Below are 18,327 nucleotides of genomic sequence, written 5' to 3'. Positions count from 1 at the left end.
CAAGCATAGATGGCTACTATGGGGATAAAGAAGATCAAGTTTCAAATTGAGAGGAGAGTGAAATTAAAACATCTACTTCTAAAATACAAAAGTGAAATGTTAAATTATCACAAGCCCAAAAAGTTTTTGGAAGAGCTTATAAAGGCTTTAAATTCCAGGGGGCGTCTGAGTGGTTTGGTGGATTGAGAACCAGGTCTAGAGATGGGAGGTCCTTTGTTCAAATCTGGCCTCAGACTCTTCCTAGATGTGTGACCCTGGGAAAGTCACTTAATCCCCATTGCTTAGCCCTTACCACTCTTCCATCATAGAACCAATACACAGTATTGATTCTAAGACAGAAGGTAAGGGTTTTTTAAAAAGACTTTAAAAACCAAATGAGTGAGGGTTGAATAAAAAATGGAAAAAAATAAGTGCAACACAAGAAAATTATGAAAGGTCAACCAATTGGAGAAAAAGATCCAAAAACTTACTGAAGAAAATTCCTTCTTAAGATAAGAAGAGATAACAAAGCAAAACAAAAAGAATGGGGAAAAATGGAAGAACACATGAAACATCTTATTACAAAAACAACTGACCTGGAAAACAGATCAAGGAGGAGCAATATAAGGAATGCCAGAATACTGGAAAATGGTTGACACCCTACTTGAAGAAATTATTAAAGAAAATTGCCCATAACTTCTAGAATTTGATGAAATAGAAATTGAAAGAATCCATTGATCACCACTGGAAAGATACCCCAAGATGAAAATCCAGAGCAACATTATTGCAAAGTTCCATAGCTCCCCATGTTAAGGACAAAACACTACAAGCAACCAGAAAAAAATTAAATTCTGTGGAGGTATAGTAAGGATAAACACAAGACTTGGCAGTCTCAACATTTAAAGAATAAAGGTTATGGAACACAATATTTCAGAAAGCAAAGGAGCTGGGCTCACAACTAAGAATAACATACCCAGTAAAGCTGAGACTAATTTTACAAGGAAAAAAATATATTTATATAATATATATTTAATGAACTAAAGACTTCCAGACGTTCTTGAGGAAAAGATCAGAACTCAACAGAAAACTTGATCTACACGAATCATAGGAAGATAAACATGAAAGACCAATTATAATGGATTCAAGAAAGTTTCAAACTATGTACTTCTTATAAGGGAAGACATCTGTAACCCTTAAGAATAATATTTATACTTGGGTATTTTGAAAGAACATATATAGATAGAAAGCCAGAAGTCAGGTTGAATATAATGGAATGAGCCAATAAAATAAGGTAGAAAGAGACTTGAGTGTAAGAACTGTTATAGCAAAGGAGAAGTAGTAGAGGGCTGGTAGTGCTAGAACCCTATTCTCATTAGATATAGATTAAAGTGGGAACAACAACACATGCAACTACAAGGTTAAAAGTCTTCTTAACTTATAGGGAAATAGGAAGATAAGGGGATAGGTAAATAGAAGGATTTTTAGAAGGGAGTTCACATTAAGAAGTAGGATAACAAGGTGAGGGGATGAGGGAAGGGCCCTTAGAATGGTAAGTTGATTTAGAATTATGAGGGCAAGGGGAGAGGATGAGGGAAGGACACCTCAAAAGGGTGCTAATTAGGGAGGCAATGGTCAGAAGAAATTAGACTTCTACAGAAGGATAGGGCAAAAAGAGGAGGAGAGATAGACAAAGAATAAAGAAAATAGAATGAAGGGACACATACAATTAGTAATTATAACTGTGAATATAAATGGGATGAATTCACCCATAAAATACTTTTATTAAAGAGAATAATAAAGAGACAACATTCCAAAACCTATAAAATACAGTAAAAGGAGTAATTAGAAGAAAATTTATATCTCTAAATTTGCTTATATCAAAAAAAAAAAGAACAGATCAATGAATTGGGGGATGCAATTAAAAAAAACCTAGAAAAAGAACAAATTAAAAATTCTCAACCAAACACCAAATTAGAAATCCTAAAAGTTAAAAATGAGAATAATAAAATTGATGTAAGGAAGCCATTAAATTAGTAAACTAGGAGTTGATTTCATTAAAAAATTAACAGAATAGTAAACCATTGGTTAATATGATAGGGGTGGGCCTTGGACTGTAAGGAGATAATAAATCAACATTTAATAAAATTATTTCATACTATTTCCTGGGATATAAAATATTAAAGTTGAAGCCTAAGTACCTTTAACACTTAATGAGAAGAAAGTACTCATTATAAAAAACCTTTATATTGGGAAATATTGAGGGCAAAAGGAAAAGAGAAGGCAGAGGATCAAAAGGTTAGATTCATGGAAGCAGTAGACATGAACTTGGTCTGACTTCAGGTGACAGTGGAGGAAGAAAGAAGGGTCTGATGTACAATTATTATCCATTAGGGCATGAAGAGTGGAAGATGACTGAATGACTGAACAACAACAACTAGCGTGAAATACCATGCTGCTAATGTCATAAAAAACATATGTTTAAAGGGAAAGATAAGCTCAGTTTTGGAGAATTTGCCATAGAACAGATCTTGCTCTGAGGTTAATAAGTTAGTTTTCTTTCCTTTTTTTATAACAAATGTATTGTATGCAATTGTCCACACTGTGCTCTGTTGTAAGAGATAGCAAAACAATGGAAGCTTGTCTTATGTCAAAGAGCTTTCAAATTATACAAAAAGACCAAAATAATACACATGAAACAATCAGAACACAGGCATACATTCTTTGAGAGTAAAATTATTTTATCTCAGTAATTCAGTCAGGTTGAGGAGCATGATTGAGGGCATAGAGCAGTCAGGAAGACCTGGGTACAAGCATGAACTATCATCTAGCCATCTAGCCTTGTTATATGATGCTGGGCAAGTCAATTAAATAGCTCCAGGCAACTCTTGAAGATTATAAGTTACAGAGATAATTTTTATATATGCATTCCTAGAGAACATTTCTTACCTGGAGCTACATAGAACATTAAAATAACTAGGCTAGAAAAAAAAAAGGTGTCAATCAATATCTATCACCAAGTCTAAAGAATAAGTAAAGGGGTCATTCCCCCTCCTCCAGTTTGTCATTTAGGATATTAAATAAGAGAATAATTGACTTTAATGATGAAGTATCTATGTTGAGGAAATAAAGCTTTTTTGTTTTGTTGACAGGGCTTTAGACATCCTTCAAGAAATTAATACATCACTAAAAAGAAAAAATAATTTTAGTGAGGCAGCTTATAACAGATTGCTTCATAACAATCTTTCCCTGAAGTACTGCATGAATGGCTATTTGTCATCTATTGATATAATTTCTGATATATTCTATGATGCTGGTCGGGTAAGTGCTGATACTAATTTTTATTTTATAATAATTTCATTACTTTTTTCTTAAATAATGATACTGTTATTTTGCAAGTTGGTATAATGCTATTAAAGTATAATTTTATAATTATCACCTAGCTTAATTTTACAAAACTGAGATATAAAAATTAACTTTTCATCTTTAATTGTGCCAGGCCACAATAGTCCATCTTTTATAATTTAAATGTAAATTTGATCATTTATCATCATAATTTGTGATAGGCTAAGGTTATTTGATAAAACTTAAGATAAAACTTAAGGATAAAATTAGGGATAATATTAATTTTAGAATTTAGTGTCAGCTTTAGGAAAACAATTTCAATTAGAACCTGTTTTCATTTTCTAATTTAAAATCCAGTTAAGACTGAGATATAGTGCTAGATTTAGGGGGATTCATTGGCACAGAAAATTAATTTAAAAAACATTTCTCATTCAATAATTTTTTCATAGGATGTATAAATGATATGTAATACATTGTTGATTTTGAGAAGAACAGATGATAAAGCTTTACTCTGATGTTACATTGTGGTTTGACAGTGACTTTGGGTTCTCAAAGGTTATATTACTAGAGCCCTAGCTCTTATGGTTTCTGCCATGCCAGAAAGGCTGTAAATTCCACCTCAATAACAAAATGTATCTGCTTCTTAAGAACCAGCTTAACTAAATGTGGAGAGGATCATCACAAGGATGCAGGCCATCTGGTGATATTTTCTTTCCCCAGGGCCTTTTATTGAATATAATTATTTTTGCATAGTGGTCTGAAAGGGATGCATTTAATATTTCTTCTTTCCTGCATTTGGCTGTAAGGTTTTTAATGCCCTAAAACATGGTCAATTTTTCAGAAGGTGCTGAGAAAAACACATACTCCTATCTATTCCCATTCAATTTTTCTTCAGGGATCTATCATATATAACTTTTCTAAAATTCTATTTCTCTCCTTAACTTCTTTCTTGTTTATCTTATAGTTAGATTTATTTAGTTTTGAGAACTATACAGGTTCCCCCAGTTTTACTGCCTTTTACTCCAATAACTCATTTAACTGTTCCTTTAGCAATTTTGATGCTATTCCCTTTGGTGCATATTATATAGTGTTGATATTATTCCATTGTCTAGAGTGCCTTTTAACAAAATATCATTTCCCTTTTTAGAATAGCTAGGTAGCATAGTGGCTATCCACTATGTGGATCTGTCAGATTTAGAATCAAGGACACTTATCTTCCTAAATTCAAATCTGGCCTCAGATACTTACTAGCTATGTGAGACTGGGTAAATTATTTAACCCTCTTTGTTTCAGTTCCTTATCTGTAAAATTAGCTGGAGAAGGAAATGGCAAACCATTCTACTATCTTTGCCAAGAAAACCCCCAAAAGGATCATTAAGAGTTGAATGTGAATGAAAAATGACTGAACAATAACAAGTTTTCCCTGCTTGTATCTATAATTAGGCCTATTTTTGCTTTTGCTTTGTCTGAGATCATGATTGCTACCATTGCTTTTTAAAAAAATCTCAGATGAAGCAACATAGATTCTGCTCCAGCCCCTCATTTTTACTTTATATGTCTATTTTAAGTGAATTCTAATAAACAACATATTGTTGGATTCTGGTTTTTAATCTATTCTATTCCTTACTTCCATTTTATGGGTAAATTCATCCCATTGACACTCACAGTTAGCATTACTGTGTATTGGCCTCATCCTATTTCCCCCCTATTTATCCTTCTCTTTCTTTTTACTCAGTCTGTCCTCAAAAAGCTTAACACTTTGATGAAACAAATGTTTCCTACCAATCTCCTGAATTGTCTTGGACTTGGATTCTCCTTCCAGTCTTATTCTGGAAAACCATTTAACATAACCTTTTGTTTTGTTTTGTTCCTCCAGAATTCAATTTGGGGCATTATTTTAAAGGGGGATTTGGGAGAGCTCGGCTGATTGCTTTCCTCCACCATCTAATAATGATGAATTTATTAGCCAACTCATTAATTTCTTAAAACAAAGAAAAACATAAAATGACCCTCACTCCTATGTAGACCTTTCCCCCTTCCGCAGTAATAGTGTCAGTGATAGAAAAGGAACAAAAGGTACTAAAGTTAAGAACTTTCACTTAGCTGATAGTGCTTTATGAGCTCATTGTTCAGTTGTCAGTGAGTATCCACTAGATGATCTGAATCATACTTGTCTTGACATTCCCACCATAAATTAAACCAAAGGACAGGAGCAAGTTAACACCGGTTCTCAGGTTCTTAAGAGATGGACAAATTACTGAGTTGACATAATAGGTTTCTATTTTGGGCTCAGAGGTAGTAAGAAACATTATTTTATGGGCTATTTAGGTACTTCATATGACAATTTTCCTTAAATATTTTCAGAAAGAACACTATGAAAATTATTGTAGCTTACATGCCAATATCTATTACACATGAAGAAGTTAAAAAGCTCTCTGAACAATTCTATAAGACCCTTCAAATTAAATCAATATGTGATTTGATAGTTATGACTTCAAAAGTGCAGTTGATAAGGATAGTGCAAAATAGAACATATGAATAGCAATAAGAAATGGGAGTGGCCCATAATTTGCAGACCATACATAAGCTGTGTGGCTATATATAGCAGATACTTATGTGAGAAGTGAATAAGATGATGTTGGATATATCAAGCACTGAAAAAAATAACAAAAAACCCTAAACTGATTATACTATAATGAACAGGGAATTATGTATTCCTGATATGAGTCATTCCTAAATCAACTATCTGGTATAGTCAGATTATTGACTTGTTAGAGCAAAGATCAACATTATATGACACTCAACTAAAAACACCTCTAAAATGCCTCTATCTTGGCCTACAAGTGAATGATGTAAAATATGGGTTATGAATAGAAGCATAGAAACATTGAGTTATAATAATTTCATAGAAAAAATGAATCAATTTCCATGAATAGATCAAAAGAAACTAAAAAAGGACCATAGTCAGCCAACACTTGACTTTCTTGTCCAGTAGAGAGAGGTGTCACTGGTTTAGAATAAAAACTAATTTGTAAAAACCTTTATAAAAAGGATAGTGACAAAGTATTCACAGGATTACTTCATTAAAAAGAAAGAAACAGTAATGGGCAAAACCAAGTTTAAATAAAGCTTGACAATCATCCTGAAACATTTAAGGATGAAATTGAAAGGTCAACAAATAGAAGATGGAAACTATCTGCAAAATTTGGGGAATTTTTTTGCATAACACTTTAAAATAAAAAGAAAAAAGAGAAGCCATAAACTTTTGACTCTAACTTCATAGCCCCAGAGTGCTTAAAAGAGGAGGTAAAAAAAGTTTTATAGAGAACAAAGACTAGAAATACTGCTAAAATGCATTTAGGGGAGATTAGTACTAAAAGTGACATGACTACAAAGGCACTGAGGTATATTATAAGATATCTGAAAGAATGGAAGATACCAAAAATATTTTTTAAAAACCAACTTAGACCTAATAAAGTTCATTAATAAATGAAAAAAGGTAACTAGAAAATCATCAATAACCACAGATAAAACTTTGCTATAGATATAATATTAAATAATTAGAATAATGTATATGTGCACTGAGTATGTTATAGGAAACAGGCAGAACAAGTGAATACAACTTTATAACCACACAGTTGACTGAAAGATCTAAAGAATATGAGTTTCCATTGTGGTTATTATTTGTTGATCTCACACACATACACAAATTTGATTTGTAGGAATAAAACTGCTTTTTTTAAAAGGGTCTTCAATATGCATTCTCTAGTAAGCTTTGTCCAATATGCATCAAAATTATTAAAGTTTCCTTGAAAGACATAATAAGAGAGAAGCATTTTCAATAACTCTCAGATTAGACCTAAAATAGGGATATAAGCTCTCCAAAAGATGTTCCACTATCATGGTAGAGATTCCAAAGTGGATGTAGATGTTGAACTCCTCCGAAGTTCATATTTGTGGATGATATTGTACTGATTACATCAAGCCCTAGAATACTTCAGAGCCTCCTGGATAAGATGCAAAAGAATTTGGCCATATCACATCCACAGGAAGAACCAAATGGCTGAAGAGTCTATTGCCTAGACTTTAATTTGTAGTGATGTGGACAACTCATAATAGTCATTTGTTAATGTGTATACACAGACATCTATGGGAAATTGCGGAGCTTCTGGAACCCTGAATTTCACCATGAAAAGAAAGCTTATATTTTTTACTACCAATATCCTACCAGCATTGTATGAATGGGGGTTAAGGAACACTATAATCCACAACTACGTTTGAGTCCCAACTCATAGAGAAGCAGCATAGCAGATGGTATAGAAAGATGCCGGGGAATCAAGGTAACCTTGGTATGTCCTAGGTATTGCACCAGTAATAATAATAGCTGCAGGAAGCTAGGTGGCTCAGTGGATTAAAAGCTAAGCCATGGGACGGGAAGTCTGGGGTTCAAATCTGGACTCAGACATTTAACCTCCATTGCCTAGCCCTTGGAACACAGTATTGATTCTAAGATAAAAGGTAAGGGGTTAAATAATAATATTAACGAACATTTATATAGCTCTTACTATGTGCAAGGCACTGTGCTAAGTACTTTACAAATATCTCATGTGATCCTTACAATAATCTTCAGATTATTATGTTATTATCCTATTTTACATATGAGTAAAGTGAGGCAGACAGAGGCTAAGTGACTGACAGTGTTATACAGGTAGTCAATGTCTGAGGCTGAATTTGAATTCAGCTCCTCCCTGCCCCATTAAACTATGAACTCCCCTTTCCCCAATAAAATCTGGGGTGGTTTTTTGGCCTTTTTTTATATTCCCAGCACTAAGCAGTGTGTGCAAGATACAACAGATGCTTAATAAAAGCTGGCTGGACGACGTCTAAGTCGTACTAGCTGTGTAACCCAGGAGAAATCATGTTACCTCTCAGGGCCTCCCACTTTAAGAGTCTAAATTGCAGAGTAGTTGCTGAGCTGCATACAGTTAACTAGCATTTATTAAGTGCTTATTACATTCCAAAGACTGTGCTAAGCACGACCAAAGCAAACAAACCAACTAGTCCCTGCCCACAAGGAACTCACGGTCTCACTGGGGAAGACAACGTGCAGATAACTATGCATATAGGATCCAGATACAGGATAAACTGGCGGCGGTTTCAGTGGGGAACCTTAGCGAAGGCTCAGCCTCAGTACTAAGGAGCTTTGGGGAGGAGTTCTCGCAGCTGACAAGAGCTTAGCCGAGACTTAAAGGACGCTGGGGATGCCGGGAGGTGGAGATGAGAAGAAGAGAGAGGGTTTCAGGCAGGGGGAACCTGGGTAGCAGTTTCCTTAGTGAGGACTCCCTCCATCAATGACCAGCCTGCTCTGGAAGCAGAAGACAATCAGAGCCCAGAGGAAAGGAGCAACGAGTGTGTGAATAGGCTAACATACAGGAAGAGACTGGGAAGAAGGGAGTGAGAATGTCGTGAAAGAGACCAGAGATAGAAGACCTCATTGTACTATCCCCCAAGCTCATAATGTGGGCGGAGGACTCTTCTCCCAACTCTACCCTCAGGGGAGAAGCATACCTGTGTGCTGCTTTAAATATTGCTGCTCTAGAGAATAGCTTCTTCAATGTGCATTCTCCAGTAAGCTTTCTCCAATGTGCATCAAAAGTTTTGATCTCATTTCTGATTACTCCGTCTCATTACTGGGGGGAGTCAGGAAACAGCCAGCCACTCCAGTGCCTTTGCCAAGAAAATCTCATGGACATTATTGGCATGATATGATCCATGGGATCACTAAGAGTCAGACATGACTGAACAACGGACCATCACCAAAAATATTCATTCATAATAAAAATATATACCAGGCTATACAAAGTGAAAGAGGTTTCCCAATGAGTATAAGGCATTTCAGCTCAATCAAGACAGAGGATCTCTGATCTCAACCAGTGGAAAAAGTCCCAAGAGTCTCTAGCTGGAGATAGAGACATGATGGAAACTGCCCAATGTGTTCTCATGTCTTCCCAGAGTCTTTTCCTTCAAGAACCTGAAGTGGAGTTGACCTCTTCCACTTTCTAACTCAAACCAGGAAGCCAGAAAAGTGACTTACTTAAAAGAGTCAAGAAAAAGATTTAAGGCTTGATGAGTTCTCCAGGAGGACTTGAAAGTGGCTATTGCCTCTCAGTAGCTCCATCCAGCCCCTCATGAAGGACGTGGCCTTTAACTCTACCAATAAAAAGAGAGGCCCATACCAATGAACCAAATTTTTGGGCAAGGATTACAAAATATATGGTAAAAAGAACAATGGGCTGGTTGCATGATGAGAGTAAGGAATAACTGCTGGGCAACCTATGTACTCCACAACTATCTTTATAATGTTAGTTAGTAGTAGTCTCTCAGTAACCAAGGATGACGATTGTCTTTGTGTGCTTTCATGTGTGATGTAGATGAGTGTGCACAAAGACACTTGTATGTGAAGGAGATTTAAATGGAAAAGTCGATGCACAGAGACAGTCCCACTCTCTGGCGTTGGAAGCCTGGGTCCAGTGGCACAAAAAAATCGTTACACCTGGAGACTTCCTCAGCTGCATTGGATGGCCATGTTGTCTTTTGTGCTCCAACATGCCCTGAGCACTCCACAGTGCTTTGCTGTGTCACCCTCTCAGCCGTTGAACTTTCTTATTGGTTTCTTCCGTCTGTTCGGCTGAAGCAGTCTTCACATGCTGGGTGAGCAAAGCCCTGGTTCACCAGGGGTCACGACGACCCGATGGCTACCCTCACAAGGTTTAGCCGGCCTGTCGAAGCAGTTGCCGGGAGTGTGGCCGCTGCCGCATGCTAGCAGCTACTGGGAGCCACAAGTGAGAGCTGGGTGTCAGATGGGGGTCAGAGGCTGGAGAGCTGCCCTAGGAGGGCATAACAAGCCCTTCATACCAGAGATACTACCCCTCCCTGAGCACCCCATACACCCCAATGTTAAGAGAGAAAAAAGGCCCCAGGAACATTGAACCACTACTCCTCTTCCTCCCCCAATTTATGAATAAAACAGGAAAGATGTTTAAAAGCAGAAAGGATAGATTGCAAACTGCGTTATAGTAGGGGAAACCCTTATTATTGGTATCAGAGATCCATTTGAAAATTTGAGAAGGCTAAAAATCAAGTTTTTATTTCCCAAAGATTATGTTAAAATATACAAGCCTGTTCCTGAAGTTTATGTTTGATATTTTATGTTGATCAAATACCTGCAAGTAATGGATTTCTTTTAAAATATTTAAGGAAATAGAAAATGGGATATATAACATCATTCTTAATTTTTGAGAAAGTAAAGATGTTTTATCAAGAAGTTATTTGATTTAGGACAATCTGTCCAGGAAGATTAAACCTCAAATTGATCAACATAAGTGCTTATCTATTTTCTTTAAAACAACTCTGTCATCTTCATTGATTATTTGATAAAATGCTCAGTTACAAATACTGTAAAATAATACTATAGTTCTTCATTTAACCCTTTATAAACTTTCAAGAAATTTTATCTTTGAATTTAAAATTTTAATTTTAAAACATCCTTCTTCTCTAGATATTTATACTTTTTTACCCTCAGAGAATTCATACTGGAGGCAATCTTTATGAACATAAAGGAAGAAAGATTTCAATCATGCACTTTACTGAAAAATTTAGACTACAAACTAAAAGCAAACCATAAATGAACTAAATCTCACAACAGTTACTCAAAAACTTTTCCTTCTGTCCTCTGATTTCTAGCTTTCTCCTTTGCCCAGTGCCCAGACTTATAGCAAATAATTTGGCCAGTTTTCTCAGTGACTATCTAATAGAGACTCTCTAATTTCCATCTGTTCTGGCACCTTATTTCTACTCTATCATATTTCTTCAAACCATACAGTGTTGGATTTATAGTCTGAAATGCATAGATTCATCTTTTTTTTAATAGTTTATTCTGAACTTACCAAATAAAATGAGCATTTACATATAAAAAGTAAATCAGATTATGATGATGGTATATGAAACTATGACTATAATACACATCTGGTGTTTCTATTTAAATATAAAATAAATTCATTGATTTTTAAAAAAACTATTTAAAATGAGATCTATATGTCTCTTCTTTGACTTATTTTGCAGCTAAGCCCTGGCACAAAACTTCTATCTTTGAAGGAATTCGCCTTACAAGAGCCAAGTGACCGTCGTGCAATAATCTTAATTAATAGTAAAATTAGCACACCGTGAGTCACTTTTAGAATCTAAGAATTATTTGCTTTGGCTTAATTGTTATCCATTGTGAAAATATAAATGTGATTTCTCAAATAAGATCTTGGTTGGGGTGGGGGAACCAACTTTTTGAGTGTTTTTATTTTTTCCAGAGCCAGAATTTCCTGATAAGTATTTGTGATTCCTGTACCTAACTTGTGACCATGACTTCTGATAGAGAGATTTACCTGGTTTAGTAGTTAGCACATTAAAGAAAATACTGACCTGAATTCATGACCTAAAGGAAATAAGGCAATAGCAACATAAGAAGTGCAGTGAATACTTTCCTTCTTTTCCAACTTTCTGTTGGTTGCTTTTAATGGAAATATCTTTATCGATGAATTCTAAGTGTGTTTTTATAGGTGTTTATATTCTTTTTATCCTACAGGTGGCAGGAGATGTATACCAAGACATAAATGGTTAAAAGGAGACAACATTTGGTCAATTCCAATTCTTTGGGGCAAATTTCTGTAGGTCTAATGAATTTTAAGTTACTGCAGAATTGTTAGCAGTCATGGCTGATAACATTGTCTCATTCAACGTGATACTAAATGGGTGCTTTTAAACTTATTATTCTGTTGTTATAAAATAACTATTCATCATCATCACTGTGCCAACTTGAGGTTTACAAGGAGGCTGAAGAGTTTAATGTATCTTCATTTCTTAATAATTTGGGAAAGTAATCATTCACTCAATTAATAATTCGAAAAACAGAGAGATAGCCAAGCTCTTTATCTTATCTAGCTTCATAAAATTGTTTTAGTACTTCACCATTAAAATTCAACTTACACAGCAGGGCTTTCTTTACTCTTTCAAGAAACTTTTTGCATGCTTCATGGGACCAAGGCCAATATTGTCAAATACATGACAACCTTTGTATATAATTTTAAATGTGTAAAATTTCAGTTCTCCACATCATTCTACTCCAGGAGATAAGTTGTCTACTTCTGGACGATCTTCTTCAGCCAGAAAAGGGACTAAATTCAGGTAGGAAATAGCATTTTGTATTCCAGTGTTTTCCCTCTTTCATTCTGGAGTACAAAAATTATGAAAAAAAAATCTCATGTTTCGATTATTCTTCTACTTTTACTGTGTATGATGATTGATCTCAAAATTGTCATTATGAGGGATTCATTATATTTTCTCCATGTGAGTGGGTATTTCTTTCACCAACATGGATCACAACCTCTTTTGGCTTTCTCACATACTCATCCATGTTTTCTCAAAAATCCTCCACAAAAATTTTACCCAGTGTTCTGGACCCTTCTTTTGGTTCTATTTTATTGTTTCTAGGATGTCTATGTTCTTGTTCATCTGCTGTCTCTTGTTCTCATTATATGGCCTGTCCATGTCCTTTCCTGGTTATATGTATCCTCAATAGTCTCTTTTACATCATTTCTTACATGCAACGTATCACTGGAAATTATTTGTATTCAATCGATACACTCTTGCAGTCAGAAACAGTGTAATATCGTTTAAGTTACTAATCATTTTTTCAAAAGCAATACACTTAGAGCATTTTCTTATTCATTCCAGACACGGCTCATCATCCATCAGCAGTATTTCTCCAAGAGACAGACAGACAGATAGATAGATAGATAGATAGATAGATAGATAGATAGATAGATAGATAGATAGATAGATAGACAGATGAATATCCACACATTTATATATAACATATCCAGCAGTATGGTAGTACAATTGCATTAAGTATAAGATGATCTTTGTCTTTCCATTGGATGGTTTAACTACTCTCTATCTCATCATAGATTTTGCTGAGGAGGCCTTTATAGTATAGTACAGGAAGATATCATGTGCCAATAAGAGTGTTTTAGAGAATTTTGCCATCAGTAGAAATCATCTTTTAGTGTTGAGCTTATATAAGACATCTTAAAAATAGATTTTATTCAAAATTCATCAATATTTAAGAAATACACAAACAAAACAAGGGGGAAATGTGATTGTATGTTACTGACATGTAATCATAAATCTTTGTTACTTATTATTAAATTGACTATTTTCATAAGATAATAACAATTGTTTTGTTTTTGTGCTTCTTTGTGAACATCTTTTCTGTGTGTTTATCAATATTTTGTTGCAGGACATCTTCCATGACACTAGTAAACACCTTTGGTGAACATATGTCTCCCTGTTTAACACCTTATTTGATGTCAATGAGTATAGATTAGCTGAAATATATGTGTGTATATGTAAAGTGAAATGAGTATATATGAATTTAAAATGGTTGTTTTTCTAAAATAGTAATAATAATAAATGTTATATATCATTTCAGTCTAGTAACATCTCCTACAGAAGAAAAACCAGAATCTACTGGTCCACCTTCTATCAGCAGCAAAAGTTTCATTAAAGAGAAAGGATCAAGGTATGAATATATGACACTTAATTTCTTAATTAAAATGTAGTGAAATGTTGATCATTTTGGGTCATAGTAGATGAGGAAATTTGAACCATTATTTCTCAAATTTCCTTAACTCTGGCACTTTCAACAACTTTAGGGGCTACTCAATTTTATGTTTGTTTTTTCATCTTTCATCTCTCCCCAAATCAAATATGTCCTAAGACTGTGGCTTTCAAGGCTACTGAAGTATATGTTGACTTTTTCCACATACTGCGCACATACTAAAATATACTAGGTAGAGATATCCTATGTCTGGACCTTCCAAGACTCCTGAGGTGAATGATGTTGGGGCTCTGTCTTCCTGACTGTCAAGTTGCCCTTCCTTCTGTGTCTGTCACTGATGCTTGCCTCCATTCCTGGTTTCTGCTGCTCACCAGACCTGTTGGTGTTTCTAATTTCATCTTCTATGAACTCAAATATGCTTCTATAAATCCTGAAGTTTCTCAAGCTGCTTCTGATATCAACTGCACATTTTTCTTTGCTTTTGTTATTTTCTGTCTCTTCTGATTCCATTTCTTCATTTTCATACCAAATGGCTAGATCAAAATACCGATCACCAGATAGTTCCTTTTCTATAGGGTTGCTAAAACACAAAATGTCAGGGTGTCAAACACAATCGCTGGATCTTTGGCCAGTATTCTTGTAATACCTAACATTTAATTAACTTCCCAAAATACTGTCACTATTCTCTCATGTGGTTTTAGATTCTGGTTACTTGCTATGTCTCCTCCTAAGAATCTTCTTTTATGAAGATGTTTTATTATCCCAAATTTTATTTTAGCATTAATCAAAATGTTGCTGTGTAACATTTCATGTAGCATCTTTGCTTTGTCCTAATTCTTCTTTTTCTGAAAAAAACCTCAATTTAAAAAAAATGTCCTTATCCTCTAATGGAGAAATTTATATCATGTCTATGGGTTCCTTTGATATTTCATAGATAGCATTCCTGGTTTTCTTTTTCAGGACCCTTAGCCTTTGCCCTGAAATCTCTTATCTATCATCTTTTCATGAGTTACAAGCTTTCTTCTTAGATCATCTTTTCTCTTCAGCAGAGCATCCCCTGTCATGGTGTTTCAATGTATGAAGGTGAGGGTTAAAGCCTAGCCCAACTTCCATCTCCCTTAATAATATGAAATAATTAAGCTACAAAATAATGGGGCAGTCATCAAATTTAAGTTCCATTGTTTAAAAAAACAAAAACTGATCCTATCCATGGGAATGCTATCAGAAACTTCTCCATGAGTCCTCATCTTCTTTTCAGAGCATTTGCCAATCACCAACATTCCACTTCTATTTCTCCAATACTATAATAGGGTTCTCTTTTTACTTTTATGGCCTTGTAGTTTGATTTGTTAACCATTTGCCTTCTTTAAGTTTTAAAAACAGGCTGCCATGCTTCCATTACCACCCTCTGCTATAATCAGCCCTCTAGGACAGTACCAGTTTTTGTTTACCCTTTCCACTACCTCCCTTATTTGACAGTCATTATTACATTAAAAACCACAAACATTACATCTACTAGCTCAATTCTTTTGTCCCTTTTCCTTTCTTTATCCAGAACTCATTGAATGTTGAGTTGCTGACACTCATATAATGGCCTCCCATCTCAGTTGTTTATCTGGCATTTTAGCTTTAAAAAGAAAAATGATGCCATGTTCAATCAAGAATTTTCTTAATGAAAACAAGTATTTCTTTCCCCCATTTGGTTCATCAATTAGCTGTTTCCCATCCTTCTATGGTCTACTATTATGCCTTCTGCTTATTTTTGTCATACTTTATAGAAGTACTGAAAATTTTTTTCTATCCATTGTTATATTAGTAGTATAGTTCTTTGAAAAAATAGCCTTTTACTTTATTCTCTTTGGATTTTCATTTCATTAATTTTGCTAAATGTTCTCCTTCAGTACTCTGAGAACCTTCTTTTGAGGTAAGTTTCTTTTTTGTTTCCTCAACACAGACTCTTTGTCTCTCTTACTTCTATGCTGCATATCTTGTTCACTTCTAGTTAAGGTAGTTATTTTAATCTTCAATATATCTTTTTTCCACTTAATAATAGCAACTAGTATTTCTACAACACTATAAGGTTTGTAAACCACTTTACATATATTATCTCATTCGATCCTCACATCAGTCCTATGAGGTAGAAGTGCATTTCATGGATGAAAAAACTTAAACTGTATTTAAGTGACATGTTTAGGGCCACACTCTTAAGTGTATGTCAGGATTTGCACTTAAGTCTTCCTACTCCAAGTGGAACACTATCCACTATACCACCAAGCTGCCTCTATTTCTTTCTGAAGCTCTTATTCCACTTATAAGTATCTTCCCCCATTTCCATGTTGCCATCTAAGTCTCATTTTTCCTTTTATTCTGTGCATGTCCTCACCTATTTCCTACACCAAATCCAACTGAAAAGTACTTAGATATGAGTTAGCCCCATTCTCCCTTTGCTGCTACAGCTGTATCTTACGTTTCTTTGTTTCAGTTTAAGCTCCAAAGTTGCCTGCCTCAATTCTGGACCTTATTTCCCAACTAGCAATATGATATTGGAGAATCACTTAACTGCTCTGGACCTCAGCTTTTGTGCATATTAAAAAAGCAAAAGAGGGATGGACTAGATAACTTCTAAGGTCTGGTCCTGTTCAGTTCTAATAGTCCATAATTCTATGAATTAAATCCAATCTATCTCTTATGTGAATCTCACACCACTCTTCTTTCTTTCATAAAGTTGAATTGCCATATCTTTGTTCCAAGGTTCACACCAGCTGAACTGGTAATTAGGGTTTCCATTCTGTGGTCCCTTGCTAAGGATCTTTTCTCATCTTTTCATGGAGTGAAGAGGCACAATGAATCATCTTTTTAAAGAATCTCTTCCCCTCACAGTGAATGAGTAAGACTGCTTCTTGTTTTCTTTAATTTTCTTCTCTTGGAATTTTTGTGAAAAGTAGATTCTGCCTTTTTCCCCTTTTCTCTCCCTATATTTTGTGACTTCCTTCTATTAGTCGGCCAGTTTGGGGCTTCTTCCTATCATCCTTCCCTTTCAGTGTTTCCATTGTCAGATAATGGTCTGCTGTAGCCAGAAGGAAAATCTTCATGGTTCTGGAAAGTCAAACTCCCAAAGATAATATGGCTGCTGCTCTTCTTGCTAAGTTTGTCTTTGTAGCTTCCTTTCTTCCTCTGTAAGCATGCTCTTACCATGCTCTACTTTTTGTCCTAACTAAATTGGTTCCATATATTTGTTTCCCCTTGTTTTCTTCCTCCTCACCAGTAAATGCCATGATGCTATCCCATGAGAGTGTATTTGGTCTCACAATAACACTGACGTAGGGAAGACATGTGTCTAAATTTTCATTTTATAGATGAAGAAACCAAGACTAAAAGAAATTAAGGAATTTGGCCATGGAATAGATCTCCTTAGTGACTGAGCTAGATTAACAGTTGGATCTTTTAGCCTGATGCTCTTATCATTATGATATATTACCTTAACCATGATTTGTGAAGGTGAGAAGAAAATGAAGATAGTCCACAGGCGTATATACCCATTACTGACAAAACATCTTCATTTTCTCAGACAAAAGGAAAAGAAAATATAAAATCGATAAAGATGTAGATGAAATTGATATCTGAAATGTTTCTTATATGGATAGTTGAGGCAAGTCATTGATCTAAATTTATAAGGTCTTGATCATCCAACTGTAATTATTCTATTTGGTCTCAATGTTGCAGAAAATTGGGACCTCATGGGCACACTTTGGCATCGTGAAATGTACAATGCCTGTTATTTACTCTATCTTAATACTTACTATCTTAAGACTTCATTTTTTATTAAAATTAGGCACAGGTGATATAGTTCATTACTATGGTACACTAAGTGCAAAAATGCCCACAATATCATTTGGATTTTTAGAATACAAAAACTTTGTGTAATAGATTAATGAAATAGCAATGGAGTCATAAAGTCTTAGAGTTATAAAAGGTCCTGGGACTGCTGAGGTTCAAAGCAAGAAACCCAACTGTATATCTTTGCTAGGTTACATCCAATCTCAATGACAAATTATAGAGCTCTATCATTACAAAGAATCATGTTAGCTGTTATTTGTAGAACACTTTAACATTTGCAAACACTTTGTGTAGCTGTTCAGTCTTTTTCAGTCATGTCCAACTCTTCAGGACCCCACTTAGGATTTTCATAGCACAGTTATTAAAGTGGCTTGCCAGGGGCAACTGGGTGGCTCAGCGGACTAAGAGTCAGGCCTAGAGACAGGAGGTCCTAGATTCAAATCTAACTTCAGACCCTTCCTAGCTGTGTGACCCTGGGCAAGTCACTTAATCCCCACTGC

At 35.1% G+C, this 18,327-nt stretch overlaps 1 protein-coding gene across 8 annotated transcripts in view; it reads left to right on the top strand.

The window, feature by feature from the left end:
* Positions 1-18,327, top strand: part of ARMC3 (armadillo repeat containing 3) — a 128,393-nt gene that overhangs the window by 84,658 nt on the left and 25,408 nt on the right. For 6 of the 8 annotated variants that reach the window (XR_001625184.2, XM_016426349.2, XM_056800122.1 and 3 more), the window contains 4 exons: positions 3,129-3,297; positions 11,443-11,543; positions 12,475-12,555; positions 13,862-13,951. Coding sequence is in view for 6 of the 8 variants with exons in the window: in XM_016426349.2 (XP_016281835.2) it covers positions 3,129-3,297; positions 11,443-11,543; positions 12,475-12,555; positions 13,862-13,951 (441 nt within the window). In the remaining 2 variants the exon portion in view is untranslated. The remainder of the gene's footprint in view (positions 1-3,128; positions 3,298-11,442; positions 11,544-12,474; positions 12,556-13,861; positions 13,952-18,327) is intronic. The other 2 variants (XR_008912426.1, XM_007504871.3) reach the window with 1 other exon arrangement.

This window comes from Monodelphis domestica, chromosome 5 (assembly GCF_027887165.1).
Source record: "Monodelphis domestica isolate mMonDom1 chromosome 5, mMonDom1.pri, whole genome shotgun sequence".
NCBI lineage: Eukaryota > Metazoa > Chordata > Mammalia > Didelphimorphia > Didelphidae > Monodelphis > Monodelphis domestica.
Note: the sequence above shows the minus strand (reverse complement) of the source record. Positions and strands in the feature narration are given on the sequence as shown.